Source organism: Pelecanus crispus, chromosome 1, assembly GCF_030463565.1.
Source record: "Pelecanus crispus isolate bPelCri1 chromosome 1, bPelCri1.pri, whole genome shotgun sequence".
Classification (NCBI taxonomy): Eukaryota; Metazoa; Chordata; class Aves; order Pelecaniformes; family Pelecanidae; genus Pelecanus; species Pelecanus crispus.
The window spans coordinates 92,347,310-92,369,391 of record NC_134643.1 but is presented as its reverse complement, the minus strand read 5'-3'; the positions used below and the strand labels follow the sequence as shown (position 1 = coordinate 92,369,391).

The 22,082-nt window shown below is 48.0% G+C and overlaps 1 protein-coding gene across 1 annotated transcript; it reads left to right on the top strand.

Moving 5' to 3' along the window:
- Positions 1 to 10,597: 10,597 nt before the first annotated feature.
- SCNN1A (sodium channel epithelial 1 subunit alpha) lies at positions 10,598 to 17,255 on the top strand. Its single transcript, XM_009484181.2, has 12 exons — positions 10,598 to 10,962; positions 11,386 to 11,641; positions 12,523 to 12,710; positions 13,511 to 13,611; positions 14,297 to 14,460; positions 14,806 to 14,904; positions 15,075 to 15,192; positions 15,447 to 15,525; positions 15,846 to 15,903; positions 16,031 to 16,086; positions 16,626 to 16,701; positions 16,929 to 17,255. Exons 1-12 carry the CDS (start codon positions 10,613 to 10,615, stop codon positions 17,253 to 17,255), a joined length of 1,872 nt encoding a protein of 623 aa, XP_009482456.1. The 5' UTR covers positions 10,598 to 10,612.
- Positions 17,256 to 22,082: the final 4,827 nt, after the last annotated feature.

Genomic DNA, 22,082 nt, shown 5'->3' with positions numbered 1-22,082 from the left:
GCAAGAGTTTGGCATCACAATCCTCTGTTGGATCGGCACAGTGAGCAGCAAGGGGTTCACACATGTACACAGTTAGATGACTCCCACATGGCTGCAGCTTCTTGACAGCCCATGGACAGCAGGTAGTTCTTCTCAATAGCTGGATACCTCTTTTCATAGAGAAGGTCATCTCACAGCTATACAAAGGCTGCTTCTCCTCCCTAGCACTGCCTGCAGGAACACTGCCCCTAGGCTTCTCTCTGTGAAAAGTATGAAACACTGATCAAAGACACGCTTTCACTAGCATTGTGCGTTTGCTTTTCTTAGTAACAACAATCTTCTGCATTGATCACTTTCTCTGGCCTATCCTTCATCTGGACTTCACTGATAGGAGCAATGACAAGCTACAATGTGTAATGAATCTCCTGTAATATTCTGCACTCTCCCCTCCTCAAAAAAAAAAAAAAAAAAAAAAAAAAAAAGGAAAGGAAAGGAGAAAAAGGAAAAGGGAAAAGGATTGGGCTTTTCTTTTCACAAAGCCTCCAGCTCTGTTACAACCACCCTCTAACCTGTGACCCAGACAAAAGCATGGAACACATGTTTCCCTCCACAGCATATGTGTCATGCTAAATCAGTCCAGCTCCTACCCACTCCAAAAACATGCTTCTCCTCCCAGGTCAGATGAAAATTCAGCTTCTCCCAGCACACAGAATGGTGGCTTCCCATGCATCTACTTCAATGAATGATGAGCAGATGCTGAAAAAAGGCAGATGCCCCCTCAGGATGAAAAATTAGCTGAGAAACTCAAAAAGCACATCTGGAGTGGAGAGGGCTGATTTCAGCCTCCAGGACCAGCAGTAGTTGCCAGCAGTTCCTGGTGAGGAGAGACAACAGAGGAATGAGGACCCATCCCCACCCATGTCCCCAGGTAGATGCAATGGTTGCAGCATTGGGAGCTCCTTCTTTCATATTCTGCCCCTACAACAATCAGGAGAAGAGAAAGGAGAGGGCCACCACCAGCAACTTAATTTCTGGTGCTGACACAAACACACTCCTCTGTCACGCTGCTGTCCCCTTCACCAGCAGCCGGGTTGAAGTGCCTGGACCACAATACCCATTACAGCCTACAGCAAGAGCCAACAACTCTGCAGGTCCCAGCTAGCTCCAGTGCTACCAGGCAGCATTCATCCAAGTATGCATCCAAATCTTGAGGAGGAGATGGACAACACCACACACCTCCCTTAGGCTGGCAGATGATAATATGGATTTCACAGCCTGCTGGGGACACAAGCATCATAGAGTGGTGTGCCAGGCTTAGGCCTTCTTCTAGTTCCTCCAGACCCTCTTAGAGTCTAATTGTACTTACCTCTCATCTTTTTATTCATGCTATCTTCATCTGAAGCCCAAACAAGTCCCAGAACCTGCCCCTGGCCAAACTGGCCACCTGCAGCTCCAGGAGGAGGATGTTTGATTGCAGGGGTGCTCCTGGTGATTGCACAGCCTATTTCTATTCCCTTGTGCTGTTACAGCTCTATGCAGAGGATCACAGGGCATCATCCACCACCTGGTACCCTCAGAGGCCTTCAGGAAGCAGTGGGTACTGTTGCAGATGCTGTGCTCTGTGACCCCTCTTAAGTTTCTGGTTTATGTTTTCACCTTATCCTCTCCCCCTCTTCACTCATTCCTCACCATACACATTTGATTTCTCCCTGATTTCCTCTAGCCTCCTCCTCTCTCCTTCTCAGGGAGAGCTCAAGATGAACAGGGCAAACGTTTCATACTTCTCATTAATACTCTTCAAACATTTTCAGGTCAGGGACTTCCTGACTGCATGTGGTTTCTGTGGTTTATTCACCCTCTGTAGATTTCTTTTGCATGAAGCTGTCCATTCTCTCCTTGAGCACATGTGAAGTCTTTAAAAATTGGCATCACATTCACCACTTTCCCCTCCTTAGGTACCACGGTGGCGGTAAGCATGGATTACACACTGCTTGGAGCAGTTTAGCTATTTTATTCTTGAGTTCTTTTAAGACTCTTGGACAAATGCCATTGCTCCCAGCAAGTTGTTACTGTTTGCTTTGTCAGTGTGTTGAACAGCCTTTTCCACAGCCGCTTAAATTTCAGGCCTGTTCATTGGCGAACCCCACCCTGCTGAAGAATGGGTTCTGCCAGGATGATCTTGTTGCTCAACACTTAACACAGATGCAGAGATTTCCGCAATGGCCTTATCTCCCCTGTGTGCTCCTCTCATAGCCTGATCACTAATTTGCCCTTCAGAACATCTGCCAGGTTCCCGATACGTTTCAAGAAAGAGCTAATGTTAGTTTTGATTCCTTTTGCTAGTTGTTCCTTGAAGTTTTGTTTGACATGACTTACTGTCTTTCTACATGCAATGTGCCAAAGTTTATATCATTCTCTACTTTTCCCATTTGTAGACAACTTCAATTGCTTTGATAGATGCTTTTTGTGACTTCCCTTACCCCACTGAACAATGGTTTCTCTATCCCACGTGAAAGGTGTTCATCCCATTTTTCTTGAGCATGCCCAGTTAGTAAGGATGGCAAAGGGTGACAGAGAGTGAATTCAGGTGATGAAAATGAAAATATAAAAGGGGTGGCACTTTTGGACAAACAAAAGAAAACAGTTGTGGTAGGTGTTTGTATAGACCATCAATGCTGGGCAACAGCTCAAAACGACAAAGGCTCCCAAAGCAGAATGGGAAGAAGAGAAGTGGCTGGAAAACAACAAGAGATAGAGGGCAGGATGTTAGCAGCAGTGAAGACATCAGGTGGGAAAACAGCATTATGACCCTGAGCCTTGGGATATCACATTGAGAGGGGGAGTGAGAAGTAAGAGGGAACAGCAACATTGCCCCAACAGGTACAGTTGATGTAGCATTACAAGAGGTGGCAGAAGGGGTTAGGGATGACAGCGAAGAGTAGTGGCACAGGACTGTATGGTACAGTAACATTGACATGTGGTGGGTCAAAGCAATTACCGTCAGTGAAGCAGGGCAGCACTGGATGATGGTGATGGACAGCTGAGGAGAGGTCCAGATAGGTTGGGCCAACAATGATAAGGTGCAGCAAAGGAAGGGAAAATGACTGCAAAGGCAGGAAAGGCAATATGTCATTGTTTTAAGAGTTTGTGGACTAAGTTCAGCCTCCTGTGCTGCAAACTGTCTGGCATGAGTCATCCTCTGGGAGATATGTAACTTGCCAGCATGTATTTCAGTGTCACTAGGCAATGCAGGCCTTCCCACCACAACTAGGCACAGTTTGTGGGGAAGGAGGGCATGGTCTTCCTCTTTTTATGAGTTCATTCACTGCTATTCTTTCCATTCAGCTCCTTCTCCTCTCCCTGTTTTCAACAGTATTTTTTACCATTTTCTTTTCCTCTTTTTCAAACACTTCAGAAGTCATGGGTTTGCATAGTATTGATTTCCTTAGGAATTGCTGTTTTTCTCTTCTGTTATACTTTTGTATATATCCAAATCATATTCACACACCTGCCCTCCCATGAAATACCATCAACATCTTATTAAGTCCTTAGCATGAAAGATCAATTGCCTCAGCAGATAAATATGTGCAGCCTCATACCAGGAGGTATGCTGCAAATACTTTGAGATCCTTTACTGGCAGGGGATTTGGAAAGCAAAAGTCCTTAGACTCTGTGAAGTGGACCATTTGTCAAGCTACAGGGGAAGATTCTTTCTCTCAAAAAAAAACCCAGCAAAATCCACCACTCTGCTAACCTTGTGTGTCTTACTTGAAGAAAATCCCTTCCCAACCCCAAAATTTGCCCAGGAGTATAAACTTCTTGATATGTGAGATGTATCTGAAACAGTTTCATTCTTGATATAGAGTTAAAAGAGGTGACAGAATGGGACAGTGACTATAATGAAGAAATCTCACTCTTCTCAGTATCACTAGAAGTGGTCACGTGCCTTGACTAAGATTCATGTTTTGTTGGCCAACCTCTTCCGCTTAAAAGAAAGGATGAAAAGAAAAAAAAAATTATCAAGCTACATCTTGAAAAAAATGTAGGTTCTTTGCCTCATGGAACCATTCCAGAGCTTCATGTCACTGCTAGCCTGAGATCTTCTGAGGGTTCATAGTGCCTGGGAAGACATAAAACCTCTCAAGCAGAGGATTGAATTGAACATGTCTGAAGAATTAAAAAGGAGATGGGAAAGGGGGGTGATGCCTTCTGCTCTGCCTTTTGAGAAGGGTGTGGTGGGAAGTGTTCCCTCAAGCCATTTGGCTACGAAATCTGGCCTTAACCATAAAAGAAATGGGATTTATGGATTAACTTCTCTTCTTAAGGGCTTAATTCCCTGTGGATTCCCTTTCTGAGGGCCTAACTTCTAGCTTATATTCCAGAGGAGGAGAGGATCACCATCACCAGAGCAGAGCCAAGAAGCAGAAGCAACATGAAACCACTGAGGTGGGAGTGACTGAGGTGGGGACCTGAAGGATTACGTGGGGCAGCGTCAAAACTGGAGGTAAACATCAACTAGGTTGTCCTAACACCAGCTCTAGCAAAGCTCCAGGTGGGCAGCAGTGAGAGTCTGTGTCTATCAAGCAAACACCTGCTGTGCTGTGCCGGGTGCTGCATCGGGCTCAGAGGGTGACCAGGCCCAGCCCTGTGATCTCTGTTGGCTGGGGAGCAGCAGGTGTCGGAAGAAAAACTGGTCTGAGGTGGCTGCATCTGCCTCGAATTTCCAAGAACATGCAGGAGAGATCATGAAAGGGGTGGGGACACAGGCCTGGGGAGTCAGGTGGTTGTGATAATAGTTATATTGTTAGGGCTGGAATGAGGAAATTAAAGATTTCAGCTGGGGACAATGCTGGGGGGGTGGGGAGCAGAACTCAAGGAGTCTCCATCTTGATCTCCCTGCTCATTAATTGCCCCTCAGGATGAAGCAGCCAGAGAAATCACTGGTTTTGACATCCAGTCCTATAGCTTTGCCCTCTGCTGTTTCCAGCCTGGACTGCACACCCAGCTTCCCAACAGGCAAGTTAAGTCTTAGCTTAGCATAGCTCTTAGTCTTAGCTTAGCTACGCCAGTCAGCAAGAATTTTCATCTGGCCATTTCCACAGTCGATCCTATTGCAATAGGACTGGATTGAGATCAGTATCTAAGGAGCTGTTGATCTGGCTGAGTGATCCTAGATGGGACCCTGGTTTTAGGGAATGTGCAGCAGAAGTAGAGCTTGAAGGCCCATTTTCAGCGCTCAGTGATTTTCTCATGCAGGACAGGTCACTAGGAGCAAAGGTGGCAGCTGGCTCGGATGCAAAGTAGTATGGCTAACATACCACCAGGTCTGGGTCACTGGGCTGCTTCAGCACCCAAACTGATTCAGGAGATAATATCCCTTGTCCTGCAATACATACAACAGATGGGAGAGCGCTACATTTTTCAGGAGCTAATTCAGATTTGCCAGCTGAGGCAGAGCATGAGCAGCCACTATACAGGCTCTCCTCGGGGCTTCGTACTGCATTGCAGTGTGCAAACAGCAGCAAGAGAGAATCCATACAGGTCTTCTGGACTTCACTCATGCTAACTTCATTCTCCTAGGAAAAGAGACTGGGTTCTCCACACACAGTTTTCAGCAGGATTTGTTTGGTCCTACAATATTATTTTCATGAGCTTTACCCTACGGTCTCCCACCTTTCATGCTGAAAGATGGGGATAACACACACTGCTTTGGTTTTCCCCCAGGGCTTCCTTTTGCATCACCAGAATGGCTCTATGCAGCCACTCTGCTCCTAGAAGGTAAATATGAATAAATACATTGAAAAGCAGCCTCCTCAGGACACAAAGGTATGGGAGTGTGTACATGGACATGCTCTTGCTGCTATAGTATCACTGGCTATTTGGTACAGATGCCACTGCTGCCTGGCAGGTTACATCAGTAGCAAGGGAAAAGGCATTCAACAGCCCATTAGATTGGTTTGTAAATCCCTGATGGCTTTTTAATACCAATCCTCTTTGGGTAAATAATCCCACTGGGTATTTATCCAGTAATCCTGGGTAAATAATTTCCCACTGAAAAGCGACAGCAGTACAAAGCGTAGCCTCGCGTCTACCCATCTTTATCAGCTACAAGGCTGGTGTTTCTTTGGCCAAAGACTTCAGTTAAACTTATAGCACCATCCGTGCTGCTACTCCTTGACATGTTGGGTTGCTAGTTTTAATGCAGAAAAATATAATCAGCTGTAGCTAATCCAGAAATAATCCAGAAATAATTGCTGGCTTCTAACTTGCAGCAGAAGGAAAACACAATTGCATATATGCATATACAAAAGAACCACACTGATCTAGGGTTTTTCAAGAAGTTAAAAAACGTGTATAATTTGTCATACTCAAGACTGATCAAATATTGGAGAGAGACTGGGTTTTTTTCCCACCACAGTAGCACTGTGTTGAAAAGAGTTTGTTCTATTTTAAAATGTTTTGTGTATTACGAATCATTAGCACATTCCTACCCGGGCAGATAACAGACATAGCTGGTAAGGAAACATTTCAAATTTGATGCCATAAAAAATGATTCATGTTTACTGAAAGGTTGCTCAGTAGCAATAAAAAGTAATCATGCATTCAGCTTGTGAAGATATAATACACAGAAGCACCGCCCAGAACAACAGGGTGCTTCCCATTTCAAAAGAGAAGGACCTAGTGACAAACATCTGAAGGAAAAGGACCTTTTCAGTATAAAGCTGCTTGGATTCAAAACGTTGTTAGAGGTGAGGTAAATAGTATGAATCAAAATGTCCAAAAAGGATTTGTAGTGCCTGATGGAAGATCTTTCATCCTAACGCAAGACTCGGGATTTCAGAAGACCACTTATCCTATAATTGCTGAGCCTGTATGGGGGTGGAGGAAATAACCATCAGTGTTAAAAACAGCTCCATCAGGTGTGACTCACCTTCATAGGTCAATACATCGAATAAATACCCAGAAACCTGTGTATGGGCAAAATGCTCAGAAGACTCTTGCAGTGAGAGAAGTTCGAGACAGAGGTGTATCTAATCACCTAAAATGTCAACCCGAGTCACTCTCACAAACTACACTAATAATTCCACATCACTATTTGCTGTCACGCTGAAGTATGCGTGAGGAAAATGGTACCATTTATGACTGGCAATCTTGGCCAGAAGATGGTCACTCGAGTCATCTACTTCATCTACACATTGGAAAAAAATAGAACAAATAAATGCTGGGAAGGTGTAAATAATTTTTTAAAAAGCCCAAAGACTTAGCAAATTCTGATGTTCTGCGAATGGAGATTGAGACTGACTGACTGTCTCTGCAGCTGAGATGGCAACAGGAGATTTGTTGTTTGCATTGTTGCAAAAGTATTTGGGGAATCAAGTGGTAATTTTGGTTGTAGAGATGTTAAAAACAGATTTTTCGTTCCTTTGTGAGTTGGCAATCAATTTGCAGGACAGCTATGGGACCAGAGGAAGGTAAGGACTTTTACAAAGCCATGGCCAAAGCACAATATTCACATGACTGAAATGACTGGAAGTCACCTCAGGGCTGAGACGTGCTCTGAGGTGTGCCACAACAGCAGATAACGTACCCCAGCCTGAGCAGCTCACCTGCGTGAGAAAGAGGGAAAGGGGAATTGCTTAGATCATGGCTGACACAGCAGCTGGAAACAGTGAAAGAGCCAGCAAGTGGATTTTTAATTCTTTAGGGAAAAAAAAAAAACAACCCAACATATGGAAAAAGTCTTCTAAAAAATAAAATAAGTACCTAGATGTGCATATAGAGATGCATAGATATATGATGTACATCATTTATACACATGTAATAATAAAACATACAATACATGCACCCACACATTAATTATCTGCTATTCTTGTCCAAACTGGCAAAAGCCAAAAGTTCTCCCAAACAACATGGTGAAGGAAATTGCCAGCCATGACAAAATGCTGAGAAAATTGCTATAGACTGTCATTCGGATACAGCAAATCAGTCCCAATGTTTGAGTTTTTAAATATTCCTCAAATCAAAAGAAATCAAAAAATGTAAGTCACCTGTGTCTCACATCCAGCAAAAAGGACTGTTTTGCAAACATCAGTTGAAGACAGTTTATAATGCTTTTAAATACTGTGGAAATCAGAGAATGCCTAACTATCAGCTCTACCAAATTTGGCTCTAGTTGCTTTGTGGGTGCCGTTAACTTACATGCGTATAAAACGGGCATTTTCAGGAGCAAAATCATTTTTGTCATTCCAGTAAGAGGCACAATTCCAGTAAGAGAGAGGTGGTTTTATAGGATGGTCCGTTAATGAAACTGAGTAATTTGAGGAAATTACAGTAATGTAAGTCAAACAAGTTATAAACATGGTCTCTATGAAGTGACCCAATTATAGTTCCATAGGTGACACTGGTAATTGTAACCGCCGATGTTGCGTAATCGTTAGTACCTCTTGTATATGTTCACAGAGTTTAAGACATAGGCTACAAGGTTGATTCAAAAGGCTGATGTGCACCTTCAGGGATTCTCCAGGTCTATCTGAGTGTGTAAAACACACAAACAGCACAAGTAAAAAGAGCTCACATCCTTCCGCTAAATGGCGTCTCCTGTGGCACTGCCCCAGATGGGGTACGGAGCTGCACGGACCATCGGTCGGACCTAGAAGGGCATTTCTAGTGCTCCGAGGAAGCTGCTTTGTCATAGGCGTTTGATACAGGATTAGTTCATTCCCCCCATCCCTCCCACTTTTTGCAACTCATCTTTGACAGAAGTTCAACACAAATTACTTGAGATACAATTAAGTTTAGAACTGCAGAAGAAACAATGCTTTTGCTTTTTGTCGCAGGACAGAGCTAGAGGAAAGCTCGAAGTTGTGGCTGTAGGTTTGTAACGAGCAGCTGTCACAAGGCTGTTCCTGGCACGCTGTTTCTTAACTGCCGGCCTCAAAAGTGTACTTCTTGCCATTTTCAAGCATGGTATTTTGCAATATGAAGAGGTAAAAGTGTCTGTGTATTTTGGATCACTAACCAAAACCACTGCTAACTCCAATAAGGATTGAAATTCAGTGACAGATGACTCTGAACAAGGACTGATCTGAAGGAGGTACTCACAGAGGAAAGAAAGAAGTGAAAACCTCAGACAGAGCTCATTTGCGCGAAATCATTTGGAGAAAGGATTGGGAAGGAGGTTCCACACTTATAACGGCACAGGGGTGTTAGGGACTCCTGGCGACGTTCGGGCATGGGTGTTCATTTCTGTGGCCTGAGGAAACGCTGCAGGGCTTTGGGTAATGACGGGAGGCCTTCATTTCCCAGGCACAGATCAGTGAAACATGTTCCCACTCATGGTTGGGACAGGTAGTTCTAGATGCTAAAGATTTCTTTAGTTAATGAACCAACAAAGGCGATGCTACCTCATGTGAATCACCGAGTCGCCGCCAGCCTTCTCTGCCCCAGCCCCAGCCCTCCTGCAAAACTCACCCCAAAACTCTCCATCGACCTCGGCTTTGCCCTTGAAAAGCAAAATTTGGCGACTAAAGCCACGTACGAGCCCTCACCGCGCGGGCGTGCGCACCCCATCCGTGGGCAGGGCAGGGTCCTGCCCCCCCCGGGAGGTGCGGGGGGCGGGGTGGGGGGGGGGGGTCCCGGCCGGCTGGCGCTGCCCGCAGCTGCCCGCTGCCCTTGGGACAGGCGCTGCCAACTCCCCTTCGGCATCACCTCTGCTCGCTGGGACGCCGCGTCCCCGCCGGAGGGGGTGGGAGGAGGAGGAAGAGGAGGAGGAGGAGGAGGAGGAGGAGGGACAGGCTGTTCCGCGGCCGTACCTGGCCGGGGCAGGGCTCCCTTCGGGGCGCACCGCGGGGGCCCTGCTGCCCGCCGGCCGCGCCTTGACCCCCGCCGGCGCCGCCAAGGTCACCGCCCCGGCTCGTCCCCGCTCCCCTGGCCGCCTCTGCCCGGCCGCGGACACTTGAGAGTTTAAAGAGGCTTTTCTTCCCCGGGAGCGACGCCCGGGGGGAAGGGGAAGGGGCAGGGGCAGGAGAAGGAGAAGGAGAAAGAAGGAGAAGGAGAAGGAGGGAGGGGCGGGCGGGGAGAGGCTGGCAGGGCAGGAGCCGGGCGCGTTGCTGGCTCGAACTGGAAAGGAACCGGTCCCAGCCCAGCCGGGGAGGCTGCGGGAGAGCCGGCAGCGCTCGGGGAGAGCGCACCGGCCCCAATCCCGCTCCCGGTCCCGGTCCCAGCCCCGGTCCCGGCTCCGGCCCCGGCCCCGGCCCGAGCAGCCGCCGCCCGCCATGGGCACGGCGCCTGGCGTCAGTGCCGCGGCCCCGGCGGGGGGCGGGGGGGGGGTCGGGCCGGGCCGGGGGCGCAGCCGTGGGAGGGCAGCGGGGGCTGTTCGGTGGGGGAGGATCTGCCCCCTTTTACCTGTGGGAGGGGAGGGCTGGGGTGGGGGGCAGCGTGTGCATGGACGGCGGGGGATCTGCAGCCTGGGATGGGGGTCAGGGAGGAGGGGGCGAAAGCGCCGAGGTTTTGGGAAGGCGGGGATGCAGAGCCAGTTTTTGCGCCGGGCACGGCTTCCTGGAGCCACGCTCTTGCAGGGCTACCCCCTAATTCTGAGTTTGTGCTGTAGGGTGGGTCTGTGAAGACAGGGAAGATGCCAGAAGGGGAGAAAACGAGGCAATGTAAGCAAGAAGAGGAGCAGCAGCAGAAAGAAGAGGAGCGGGAGGGTCTCATCGAATTCTACGGTTCCTACCAGGAGCTATTCCAGTTCTTCTGCAGCAACACAACCATCCATGGGGCTATCCGCCTGGTGTGCTCCAAAAAGAATAAGATGAAGACAGCCTTCTGGTCTGTTCTCTTCTTTCTCACCTTCGGCTTAATGTACTGGCAGTTTGGAATCCTCTACAGGGAGTACTTCAGCTACCCTGTCAACCTCAACCTCAACCTTAACTCCGACAGGCTGACTTTCCCAGCCGTGACGCTGTGCACCCTCAATCCATACAGGTAAGAAATAGACTCCCAGAGCTGTCAACTGCCTTGACTTTTACAGGCATAGGATAAAAGCATGTGCTCTTGCTCTCCTTGTGGTCCTTGACCGTCCCCTTCAGTAACAGTGCTGGCGGAAAGGACACTTTTCACAGGCCTTTGCTGCTGCAGGGCATTCACAGTAAGGCATGTTAGTTTAGGCAGCTCTACTTGGTGGTGTATGCTAGCAGGCTGCACTGTAAACTGCCACAGGGCAAAAGCAGATGCATTTACTTTTCTCCTGCAAGGATGGTAGCCTCCAGCAAGGGGTTGGATTTGCAGCTGCCAGCAGGAATCTCCTGAATCACCCCAGCAAACTTTGCTGCATGTCTTATTCAGAGCTGTTTATGTGCATCCAGCCCTAAACATGCAGGCTCCTCTCTCTCCCCACCCCCTGTATAGATACAGCGCCATCCGGAAGAAGCTGGATGAGCTGGACCAAATCACCCATCAGACACTGCTAGACCTTTATGACTACAACATGTCTCTGGCACGAAGTGACTGGACCACGCTGTCCACACGAAAGCGTAGCTCAAGGAGCCTGCTCCATCATGTCCAGCGCCATCCGCTGCGACGGCAGAAGCGGGATAACTTAGTCAACTTGCCAGAGAACAGTCCCTCAGTGGACAAGAACGACTGGAAAATTGGCTTTGTTCTGGTGAGATCCCTAGATATCCTGTCCCCTACCCACTCCAGTCTCTGCCTAGCTACTTCTGTCTTGTTAGACCCTTGGCCTTGCCCTTCCCTACGTAGAAGTCTGACTAAGCTGCACTGGCTTTTGCTAATGACAGATAAAGGTAGAGCTGAATCCTTTGCCCAGTGCAATCCTGCTCCCCAAGTCCTGTCCCTGTCCATGTGGGCCTCAGGAGACTTGTCCATGTCGGTGCCCATCTTTTCCTAGGTAGGGCTGGGAACCTTGTCCTTCCTGAAGGCTACATCAGCCTTGCAGTTGCCTTTGGAGAGCCATTTATTAACATCAACCACAGTGTTGCCCAATAATAGTAAAGGGGAAAGTATTGGATGGCTGTGGGCCACGTGAAATGTGGTCATGGTCGCATTTGCTCCTACATAACAGCTTATTCACCCTAGGGTATCTGCGTTTGCATTTAAAAAAGCACTGAAAGACTGAAGCTAATCGCTTGCCAGTTAACTGGAGTTCCCAGAGGATCACAAACGTTTTTCTGGACACACCCTGAAGGAAGGGCTCCCCATGCAAGAATTTAAAGCTCCTGGTTTTATACCACGTAGAATTTATGTGCTGTAGATCACTCTGCATGCCTCACTGCGACTTGTTGCCTCCTGGGGTTTTACTCAGCCGTGCTCACTCACCTGGTGTTTCCCTTCCACTGAGGAGCTGCCTTGGTTTTGCTTTTCCCCATCCTGCTGATTGCCTTTTGGTCAAGCGCAGGAGCCCTGCAAAGCTCTTCCACTCCCTTGGCTTCATCTTCTTCCCATGCTGAAGGAGCACAGCTAATCCACAGCCACAGCCTCGCCTCCTGGACAAGACTTCCCTGACACGACTGTTTTTCTGCTTCTCAGTGCAGTGAAAACAACAAGGACTGTTTCCATCAGGCGTACTCCTCAGGGGTGGATGCCGTGCGGGAATGGTACAGCTTTCACTATATCAATATCCTGGCGCAGATGCCTGATGCGAAAGCCCTGGACGAGTCTGACTTTGAGAATTTCATCTATGCTTGCCGCTTCAATGAAGCAACGTGTGACAAGGCGTAAGTGGTGGAAACATCCCACCGAGTCTTCCTGAAAACACCCCTATTTTGTGCCTGGGTCCGAGGGGAATCAAGAAACCCACATTAGAGAACCTCTTTCCCAAAGTGGGATCATTCCTTGTTCAGTTCCCGTTGTCTCAAATGATGTTTCTTGAGTCTTTCCTGTGGGTTGTGCTCACCAGAGTCACAGTTTCTGTGACCTGAAACTATGGACCTCAGAATTTCTCCTTTTCCTGGATTTCACACAAATTAAATTCTTATACTAGTACAAACCCCAGAGTGGGTACAGATATACAGTGTAGAAGTCTCTTTATTCCACTCTCTACAGTGGTAAAGTGGGACATATCAGCCCACATACAGGAGGAGGAGAAGAGACAGTTGTTACAAAAACACAGTAAGAAAATATCCCACTTCTCTCCTGACAATATTGGTCAAAAAGCCCCAAAGACGCAGTGGAATGAAACCCATCAGCAAGGGAGGAAAAGGAGTAGGAAGAGCTAAGTTTTGTCAATATTAGGAAGATAAGACAGTAATTGCTAGTGCTGCTAAAACCCATTTGGGCTCTCAGGAGTTAGCAGTATGAAAAACCTGGTGTAAAAACCTGTCCAGCTCCAGGACATTTTTTACAGCACATTTTAATTGCTTTTCCTGTTTGGGCAAGTTTACATAACAAATACTGCCCATCTGCTGTAAGCCCCTCTCCCTGCAGATGGAAAACAGAGTTGTTCCTTTCAGAAAGCCCTTCCCCTTGATCTCGCAGCCCTTCTCACCCCATTTGAATGTTTCTGTTCCCATCTCAGGAATTACACCCACTTCCACCATCCCTTGTATGGGAACTGCTATACCTTTAATGACAACAGCAGCAGCCTGTGGACATCCTCGCTGCCTGGGATCAATAACGGTGGGTGAGAGGCAGTCTTTGGTGAGTAGCTCAGCTCTGTTTTCCCCAGGAGTTACAGGCATCCTGCGGGGCTTAACACTGGTGGTGGCAGATTGCAGCCCTGCTCTGTCTCGCCCAAGCTCTGTTTTCACCCATGTGGAGATGGCTGTCTCATGGACATGGCTGTCCCTTGCTGCCCCACTGAACTCTCCTCTCTCTCCCAGCAGTGTCTGATCCTTATGTTCCTTGCTCCCTCTGGACCTGTGCCGGCCCTTCCTGAAGTCCCCTGTTGAGCTGTAGTGCTGTGCTCCTGAGAGCCTGGTCTTCATCTCCTCCTTCCCCACTTTCGTGTTTCCAGCAACTGACCTGTTTGTGTTCCCAAACCCCCTGAAACCTCTTTAGGCCCAATCTTCAGGCTTTTCTTCCATCCAGCTCTGAGTCTCTCTATGAAATCTCTCTCAATCCCTGTTCTGCTTTTTCTAAGCCACAGTGAAGAAATGCAGTTTTCTCTGGCCTTTCCTGGAGCCTCCAGCTTTGTCTCTGGCCTCCCTCCAGCCACCCTCCATTGCTGCCCAGCTCTGATGCAACCCTGGTTGATGTTTCTCTTCCTTTATCTCTTATGGACTCACTTCTAACTATTCTGCTCGCTCTCCTGTCCTGCATGATGACCAGCCATGACCTCTCTTGCTCTCGGACATTCCCTCAGGTCTTTCCCTGGTGGTGCGCACCGAACAGAATGATTTCATCCCTCTCTTGTCCACGGTGACAGGAGCCAGGGTCATGGTCCACGATCAGAATGAGCCAGCCTTTATGGATGATGGGGGTTTCAATGTGCGTCCGGGTATCGAGACCTCCATCAGCATGAGAAAGGTGAGGAAGCAGCAGGGGCAAGAGCTGTGGATGTGAGGTTATGGGGGAGGTTTAACTTGGTGGATAGATACAGATGGGTTGTCATGGACCCAGCATGTGTTTAAGGGAGGGGATTAATCACATGGAGTGAAGGGAGGGGAGGAAGAGCAGCTTACTGGACTAGATGAGAAGTATTTGGCTGCAATTTATCAGTGAGCAATGAAATGAAGGAAAGCAGGGGGAGCTGGTATCCTGAGGAAAGCATAAAGAGCAGATACTGATGGACAAGCAGCGTGTGGCATGGAAGTATAGAAAGAGAACAGCAAAGTGTCAGTTGTTCTGTGTAATGACTGTTTGATATTCTAGGAGATGACTGTGCGTCTTGGGGGCAGTTACAGTGATTGCACAGAGGATGGCAGTGATGTGCCAGTGCAAAATCTGTACTCCTCCCGCTACACCGAACAGGTAACTCATTATCACTGGTCCCGTGCCAGCTTGTTTCCCTACTTCCCTGAAATGCTTCGGTCCCCTAACAGCCACGCTTGTCCATGGGCTCTGTGAAGAGTATGATGTGATACAGGCTGCAGTGGGTTTGGTTCCCTTATTCAGCCCTTCCCACCTCATATGCCTCCCAGGTCTGCATTCGCTCCTGCTTTCAGCTCAACATGGTAGAGCGCTGTGGCTGTGCATATTACTTCTATCCCTTACCCGCTGGAGCAGAGTACTGTGACTACACAAAGCACGTAGCCTGGGGTAAGTGGACAGGAGGAATAGTAAAGCTCATGCCCACCTGAACCTGTTTGGTCCACCTCATGTCCCAGTACGTCTCCTCATTGTCTTCAGTGAGCTTTCTGGTGTGGGACATCCAAAAGACACTCTTGTCTTGGATGGTTAGTCTCTCTGAGCTTGTTGAAGGAAACGATCTCTGGATTCCCCTTGCTGTTACACATCACCTTTTGTATACAGATACTGTGAGCTTACCTGGATTTACTTTCTCTGCTGCTCAGGCTACTGCTATTACAAACTCCTGGCTGAATTCAAAGCTGACGTGTTGGGCTGTTTCCACAAATGTCGGAAACCTTGCAAGTAAGTTTGATCATTGGTCAGGTAGACTGGGAACTCTTTATTCCTAGAGGTGTTGGAAAGCGTTTGCTGACCAGGGCAAAACCTTGAGTCAATAGCTGAGCTGCAACACAAAATGGTATTTCTCTCATCAGGAAGCCAAAATGACTGAGGACCATCAATGTCTGCTCGGGGGTGAGCTCCCGAGGACTGTGCAAGAGCTCAGTGGGAAGTGGGCAGAACTTCAGGAAGGGGGGGTACTTTCCAGGTGTGCCCAGGGATTGAGAGACCTGGCCTTGTGACTGCTACAGCTTCAACAGCTAACATGGCCTCTTGTCTTCCAGAATGACAGAATACCAGCTGTCAGCTGGATACTCCCGCTGGCCTTCTGCTGTCTCAGAGGTAAGGAGAGGGTTTCCTGACTCCCCAGCACTGCTCTGACCTCCTGTTTAGTCCTTCCTCAACTGGTACTAAACCTACAGGAGGTGACTGTGATCATGTAATACAATTTATTGCACTTTCATTTCAGGACTGGGTTTTTTACATGCTTTCACAACAGAACAAATACAATATCACATCCAAGAGGTGAGAGCCCCTAAACCAGAAACTGTCCCAGTGGAGTGTGTGTGTCAGGGGGTCAGAGTTAAGATTAAATTACTGATGGGAAGACATTAGGCATGGGATTAGGCACGGGACCCAAGGCCAGTGGATTTGAGTAGAGATAAACTGAGACTTTAACAAGGACTGGGAATCCAAGTGAAGAGACTGAAAAGGGTCAGCCACTAATATGAAAATAGTAAGCCCCACGTGGCTGCTGTGTGGTCTGGAGTTACAGTAAGGGCTAGTGGAAGAGTGGGAAGCAGAGCCACACAGGAGCTTGTACTCAGCCAATGTAGGATGCCACAAACATTTGGTTTCACAGTGCAGGCTCAGAAGTGCATTGTAAATACCAAAGATTGTATTTTCTGCAGAATGAGGGAACTGCGGAGATGGGGAAAAGCCTCTGGGTGGTATATGTGTGAGGATGACAAGGGGCAGACGGGGACAGAGAAGACAATTAAGCTTGGTGAAGAAAAGCAGGGATTGCAGATTTGGGGTTACTGAGCCCCATCTTTCATTTACAGGAATGGAGTTGCCAAAGTGAATATCTTTTTTGAGGAGTGGAACTACAAGACTAGTGGGGAGTCTCCAGCCTTCACGGTACACACTTTACTGCCACGTCCTCCCTAGCCACCCATTCCCCCATGATGTCCTTCCATATTGGCAGGTGTTTGTTCCAGCAGCATTGCTGGCTATCAAGTCTCTTTTCCTGTGGCAGGGTGGGAGGAACCCCCCAGCACCACTGGGGCACTGCTAGTGGGAGCAGGCAGGGAGGCAAAAGGCTTGAACGAGGGCTGTCCTCACTGCCCTTTCTCCATCTCTTGCAGGTAGTGACTCTGCTGTCCCAGCTTGGGAACCAGTGGAGTCTCTGGTTTGGATCCTCTGTCCTGTCTGTGATGGAGCTTGCAGAGCTGATTCTGGATTTCATCGCCATCACCTTTATCTTGGTCTTACGCTGGTTCCGTTCCCGGCAGCAGCTCTCTCCACCGGGATCCCCTCCAAACAGTCACGATAATGCTGCTTTCCAAGATGAGGCGCCAGGTCTCAGCACGCCACACCGCTTCACTGTTGAAGCTGTAGTGACCATGCTGCCATCCTACAACAGCCTGGAACCACGTGGACCAAGCAGGGATGGTGAGGTGGGACACGAGTGAGGCAGTGGCTTATTCCACACTTTGGATGAGTGGCAGTTGGAGCAGAGGCTGCCCACTTTCTCTGTGGGACCTGCATTTCCTTCTTTCTGGGGTGCTCTAGCTGAACCATAGCAGAAGACTGCACTGTGGTTGGCCTGGGTTCATTGCTTTCACTACTGTAGGTGAATTCTTTGATCTCATAAAATACTATTGCTCTGGGGATCACCAGGGATGAGAGTTGATCTAGTGTATGTATGGGGGAGGTGTCCACTTGGTTTCCTTACACTCCTTGCATGTGCACACCTATACGTGCATGCACGCTTTCTTTTCCCTGCAACAAGGATGCTGCCACAGTTCTGGTCTGTCATTAATTAAACGTTTGGCAGGCGTGACTGGCCTCCTCTGTGGCATGACAAGGGACAGGAATGGAGTCTCAGCTGGGGTATAAGTCTCTCAACAGGCTGAGCTTTGTTAAGCTTTCCCTAAGGTTGGAAACTGGTTGCTCTTTCATAGTTCTTAATGTCCAGCTCTGATCCCAAGACCAAGCTACCAACCTTCTCCTCCCCCCCCCCCCAAATAGGAGAGGCTATTTGTATAGCCCTGAGAGATGACAGCCACTGACATAGTCTCTTCTATATTATGCATAATAGTCTGGAGAGGTGGTTGATGCTTGCTGTCACTCTCAGGTTGGGACAAAACACCCCTGGCAAAATAAGGTCTCTGTTTTTAAGCTGCCTGTGTGGCACTGGTAGATCTTAGCTGTATAGCAGTCTCCTTCCTTGTGATACACTATACACACGTATGTTCAGCCATTTGACTGTTTGCCAGAGCGTTCAGGATAAATTGATCTCTACATGGAAACAAAGTGGCTATGCACACCCTCACAAACATCCCAAACAGTATCTCTGCTGCCATGAGATCCTGCGAAAGAGGATCAGAATAGCACAGGTCATGCAGTGCCTTCTCTGCTCCACTCATCCCTTCTCTGGTTCACCCACAGAGGCTCTGCTGAGGATTGTGAAGCATGGAAGTGCTGCAGGCTTTAATCTAAGATCCTTTCAGGGAAAGCTTTAGCCTATTGGAATGGAGCGCGTAGGCAATCAAGGCCAGGACAAAGATGGTCCTCTTCCCAGGAACTAATTTGGGGATCTTCACATAAGAGCACCCATCTTATTTCTTGCAGTAAGCTTGCCATACTACTTTTTACAAATACTCAGCCTTCTGCCTCAATGGTGTTTGCACAGCACTTTATGTGGTATCAAGAGAGCAAGGGTGATGTCCTTAACAAACAGGATTATCCACTTGACTGGACACAAACACAGATACCAGAATTTAAGCGTATAGTTCAGGCAAAGACCTGTGGTACTGTGTACCCAATCACATTGCAAACAGCCTCCTTTGAATTTAAAAACTAGTTAATCATAACAAAAGAAAACCTTCAGATATTTTAAAAATTAAGGTAGACGCATTGCCCTTGGGAAGCTGGAGGATTTTACTGCAGTATATAAACTGTTGCCTAATTCTTCCTTTTGAGATGTTAAACACATGCTGCTTATACTGCTCTTGCCTTGATTACTTAAATGCACTTTTCAGTTCCCAGCAGAGAGTGATTTTCTTTCTCCTCACAGACATGAACACTATATTCTTTTATTACACAAATATTCGTGGGTTTTCAAACTTTATCCCAGTGCTCAGCTGATATCCCTTGTTTGAAAGAGGAGATAATGTCTCTCTGCTGGGAATAGAAGCCAGCAATTCAGGGGGTGTCCATCAGCAAGTGGGGCAGCCCGGCAGAAGGGAGAGCCCTGCAACCACGGGCACTTAGAGGTGTGGGAACATGTGTTCCCCCTGCGAGGCCCCCACTGGAAAAAATCAGGACTTCTACAAACATGAAAAAAAAAATCCACTTTCTGTGTTTATGGGAGATTTTAAATGAGGTAAAAACCTGACACTGGACACATAAAGCTGTTTGCTTCACAAAATCACCTCCAAGTCAAGAAAGGAGAAAGAGCAGGTGCAACATCTAAAACAGTCTCTGTATACCATAAATGTACGATGATTCATACGTTGAGCACAATCTTTCTGGAATATGCGAAGAGTAAGACACAATTCTTCACATCACGCAGTACCTTGTGATATCCATAAAATGGATGTAACCTCCTGCATCATGCATAGTTAAGTGGGTAATTAAAGGAAGATTAATCAGAGGCATAACTACTTGAAACATTAAATTCTCTTCAACGTCATAAAGAAATATAGCTGTAGAAGAAGGTGATGTATTCCCTAGGGGAAGCTTGCACCATATTACCTCTCTCTTCTGTAAAAGTGTTAAAATGCAAAAAAAATGGGCTTTGACGGATGAACTCAAAGTAATAGCCCCATTCTGGGTAGCTGTAAATCCAGAGTTAAAAGCCTGTACAAACATGAAGCTGTTATATAAGTTGGTAAATAGGTTAGCCCTCCCTGTCCCAAGGATCGGTGCAAAAACTGCCATCTTGGGAGAAATCAGGTGATCCTCCCAGGAACATCCCTACACTTCTTGTAGGCTGACAACACCACAAATTACCAGCTCAACAGGTGTATAGTGAGCTCGGTCTGGCTGAAAACAAGAAGAAAGTCTTAAGGGCGCAGGAGCAGGCTGTCCCCATGTGCCGTAAGACCAACCGGCGGGGAAAACGACTGGCCTGGCTGAACAGGGAGCTTTTGCAGGGACTCAGGGAAAAAAGGAGAGTCTACCGCCTTTGGAAGAAGGGGCAGGCAACTCAGGAGGAGTACAGGGATCTTGTTAGGTCTTGTAGGGAGGAAATTAGAAAAGCAAAAGCCCAGCAAGAAGTTAATCTGGCCAATGCTGTAAAAGATAATAAAAAATGCTTTTATAAGTACATCAGCAATAAAAGGAGAACCAAGGAGGATCTCCATCCCTTGCTGGATGTGGGGGGGGAACATTGTCACTGAGGACAAGGAAAAGGCTGAGGTACTTAATGCCTTCTTTGCCTCTGTGTTTGACAGCCAGACCAGTCATCCCCAGGGTACTCAGGCCCCTGAGCTAGAGGATAGGGATGGAGACCAGAATGGAGCCCTCATAGTCCAGGAGGAAGCAGTTAATGACCTGCTATGCCACCTGGATGCTCACAAGTCTATGGGGCCAGATGGGATCCACCCGAGAGTACTGAGGGAGCTGGCAGAGGAGCTTGCCAAGCCACTTTCCATAATCTGTCAGCAGTCCTGGTTAACAGGGGAGGTCCCTGATGACTGGAGGCTTGCCAATGTGACGCCCATCTACGAGAAGGGCTGGAAGGAGGACCCGGGAAACTACAGGCCTGTCAGCCTGACCTCAGTGCCGGGAAAGATTATGGAGAGGTTCATATTGAGTGAACTCAACAGGCAAGTGCAAGTCAACCAGGGGATCAGGCCCAGCCAGCATGGGTTCATGAAAGGCAGGTCCTGCTTGACCAAACTGATCTCCTTTTATGATCTGGTGACCTGCCTGGTAGATGATGGAAAGGCTGTGGATGTCATTTACCTGGACTTTAGCAAAGCTTTTGACACCATCTCCCATAATATTCTCCTTGGAAAGCTGGCAGCTCATGGCTTGGACGGGCGTAGTCTTCGCTGGGTAAAAAACTGGTTGGGTGGCTGAGCCCAGAGAGTTGTGGTGAATGGAGTTAAATCCAGTTGGTGACCAGTTCCCCAGGGCTCAGTTTTGGGACCAGCCTTGTTTAATATCTTTATCAACAATCTGGATGAGGGGATTGAGTGCACCCTCAGTAAGTTTGCAGATGACACCAAACTGGGTAGGAGTGTCGATCTGCTGGAGGGTAGGATGGCCCTGCAGAAGGATCTGGACAGGCTGGATTGATGGGCCGAGGCCAACTGTATGAGGTTCAACAAGGCCAAGTGCCGGGTCCTGCCCTTTGGTCACAACAACCCCATGCAACGCTACAGGCTTGGGGAAGAGTGGCTGGAAAGCTGCCTGGCCGAAAAGGACCTGGGGGTGTTGGTAGACAGCCAGCTGAACATGAGCCAGCAGTGTGCCCAGGTGGCCAAGAAGGCCAACAGCATCCTGGCTTGTATCAGGAATAGTGTGGCCAGCAGGAGCAGGGAGGTGATTGTTCCCCTGTACTCGGCGCTGATGAGGCCACACCTGGAATACTGTGTCCAGTTTTGGGCCCCTCAATACAAGACATACATTGAGGTGCTGGAGCATGTTCAGAGAAGGGCAACAAGGCTGGTGAAGGGTCTAGAGCACAGGCCTTATGAGGAGCGGCTGAGGGAACTGGGATTGTTTAGCCTAGAGAAGAGGAGGCTGAGGAGAGACCTTATTGCTCTCTACAACTACCTGAAAGGAGGTTGTACTGAGGTGGGTGTTGGTCTCTTCTCCCATGTAGTTAGCGATAGGACGAGAGGAAATGGGCTCAAGCTGCGCCAGGGGAAGTTTAGGTTGGAAATTAGGAAAAATTTCTTCACGGAAAGGGTGGTCAAGCATTGGAACAGGCTGCCCAGAGAGGTGGTGGAGTCACCGTCCCTGGAAGTGTTCAAAAAATGGGTAGATGTGGCACTTCAGGACATGGTTTAGTCTAGTCTACCCTTGATTGGTTTAGTGTGGACTTGGTAGCGTAGGTTAATGGTTGGACTGGATGATCTTAAAGGTCTTTTCCAACCTAAATGATTATATGATTCTATGATTCTAAGAAGCAAGTCCAGCAGTGCTGGAGCAAGAGTGCACAAAATGGAGTGTTTCACTGAGAGTGTGAAATAGTACAGAAAAGGGGAGAAAGTGTGCATTTAGAGGGATTCATTGGTCAGCAAAAGGCAAATTAAAGGTCTGAGATCTGGGGTGAATTTGCA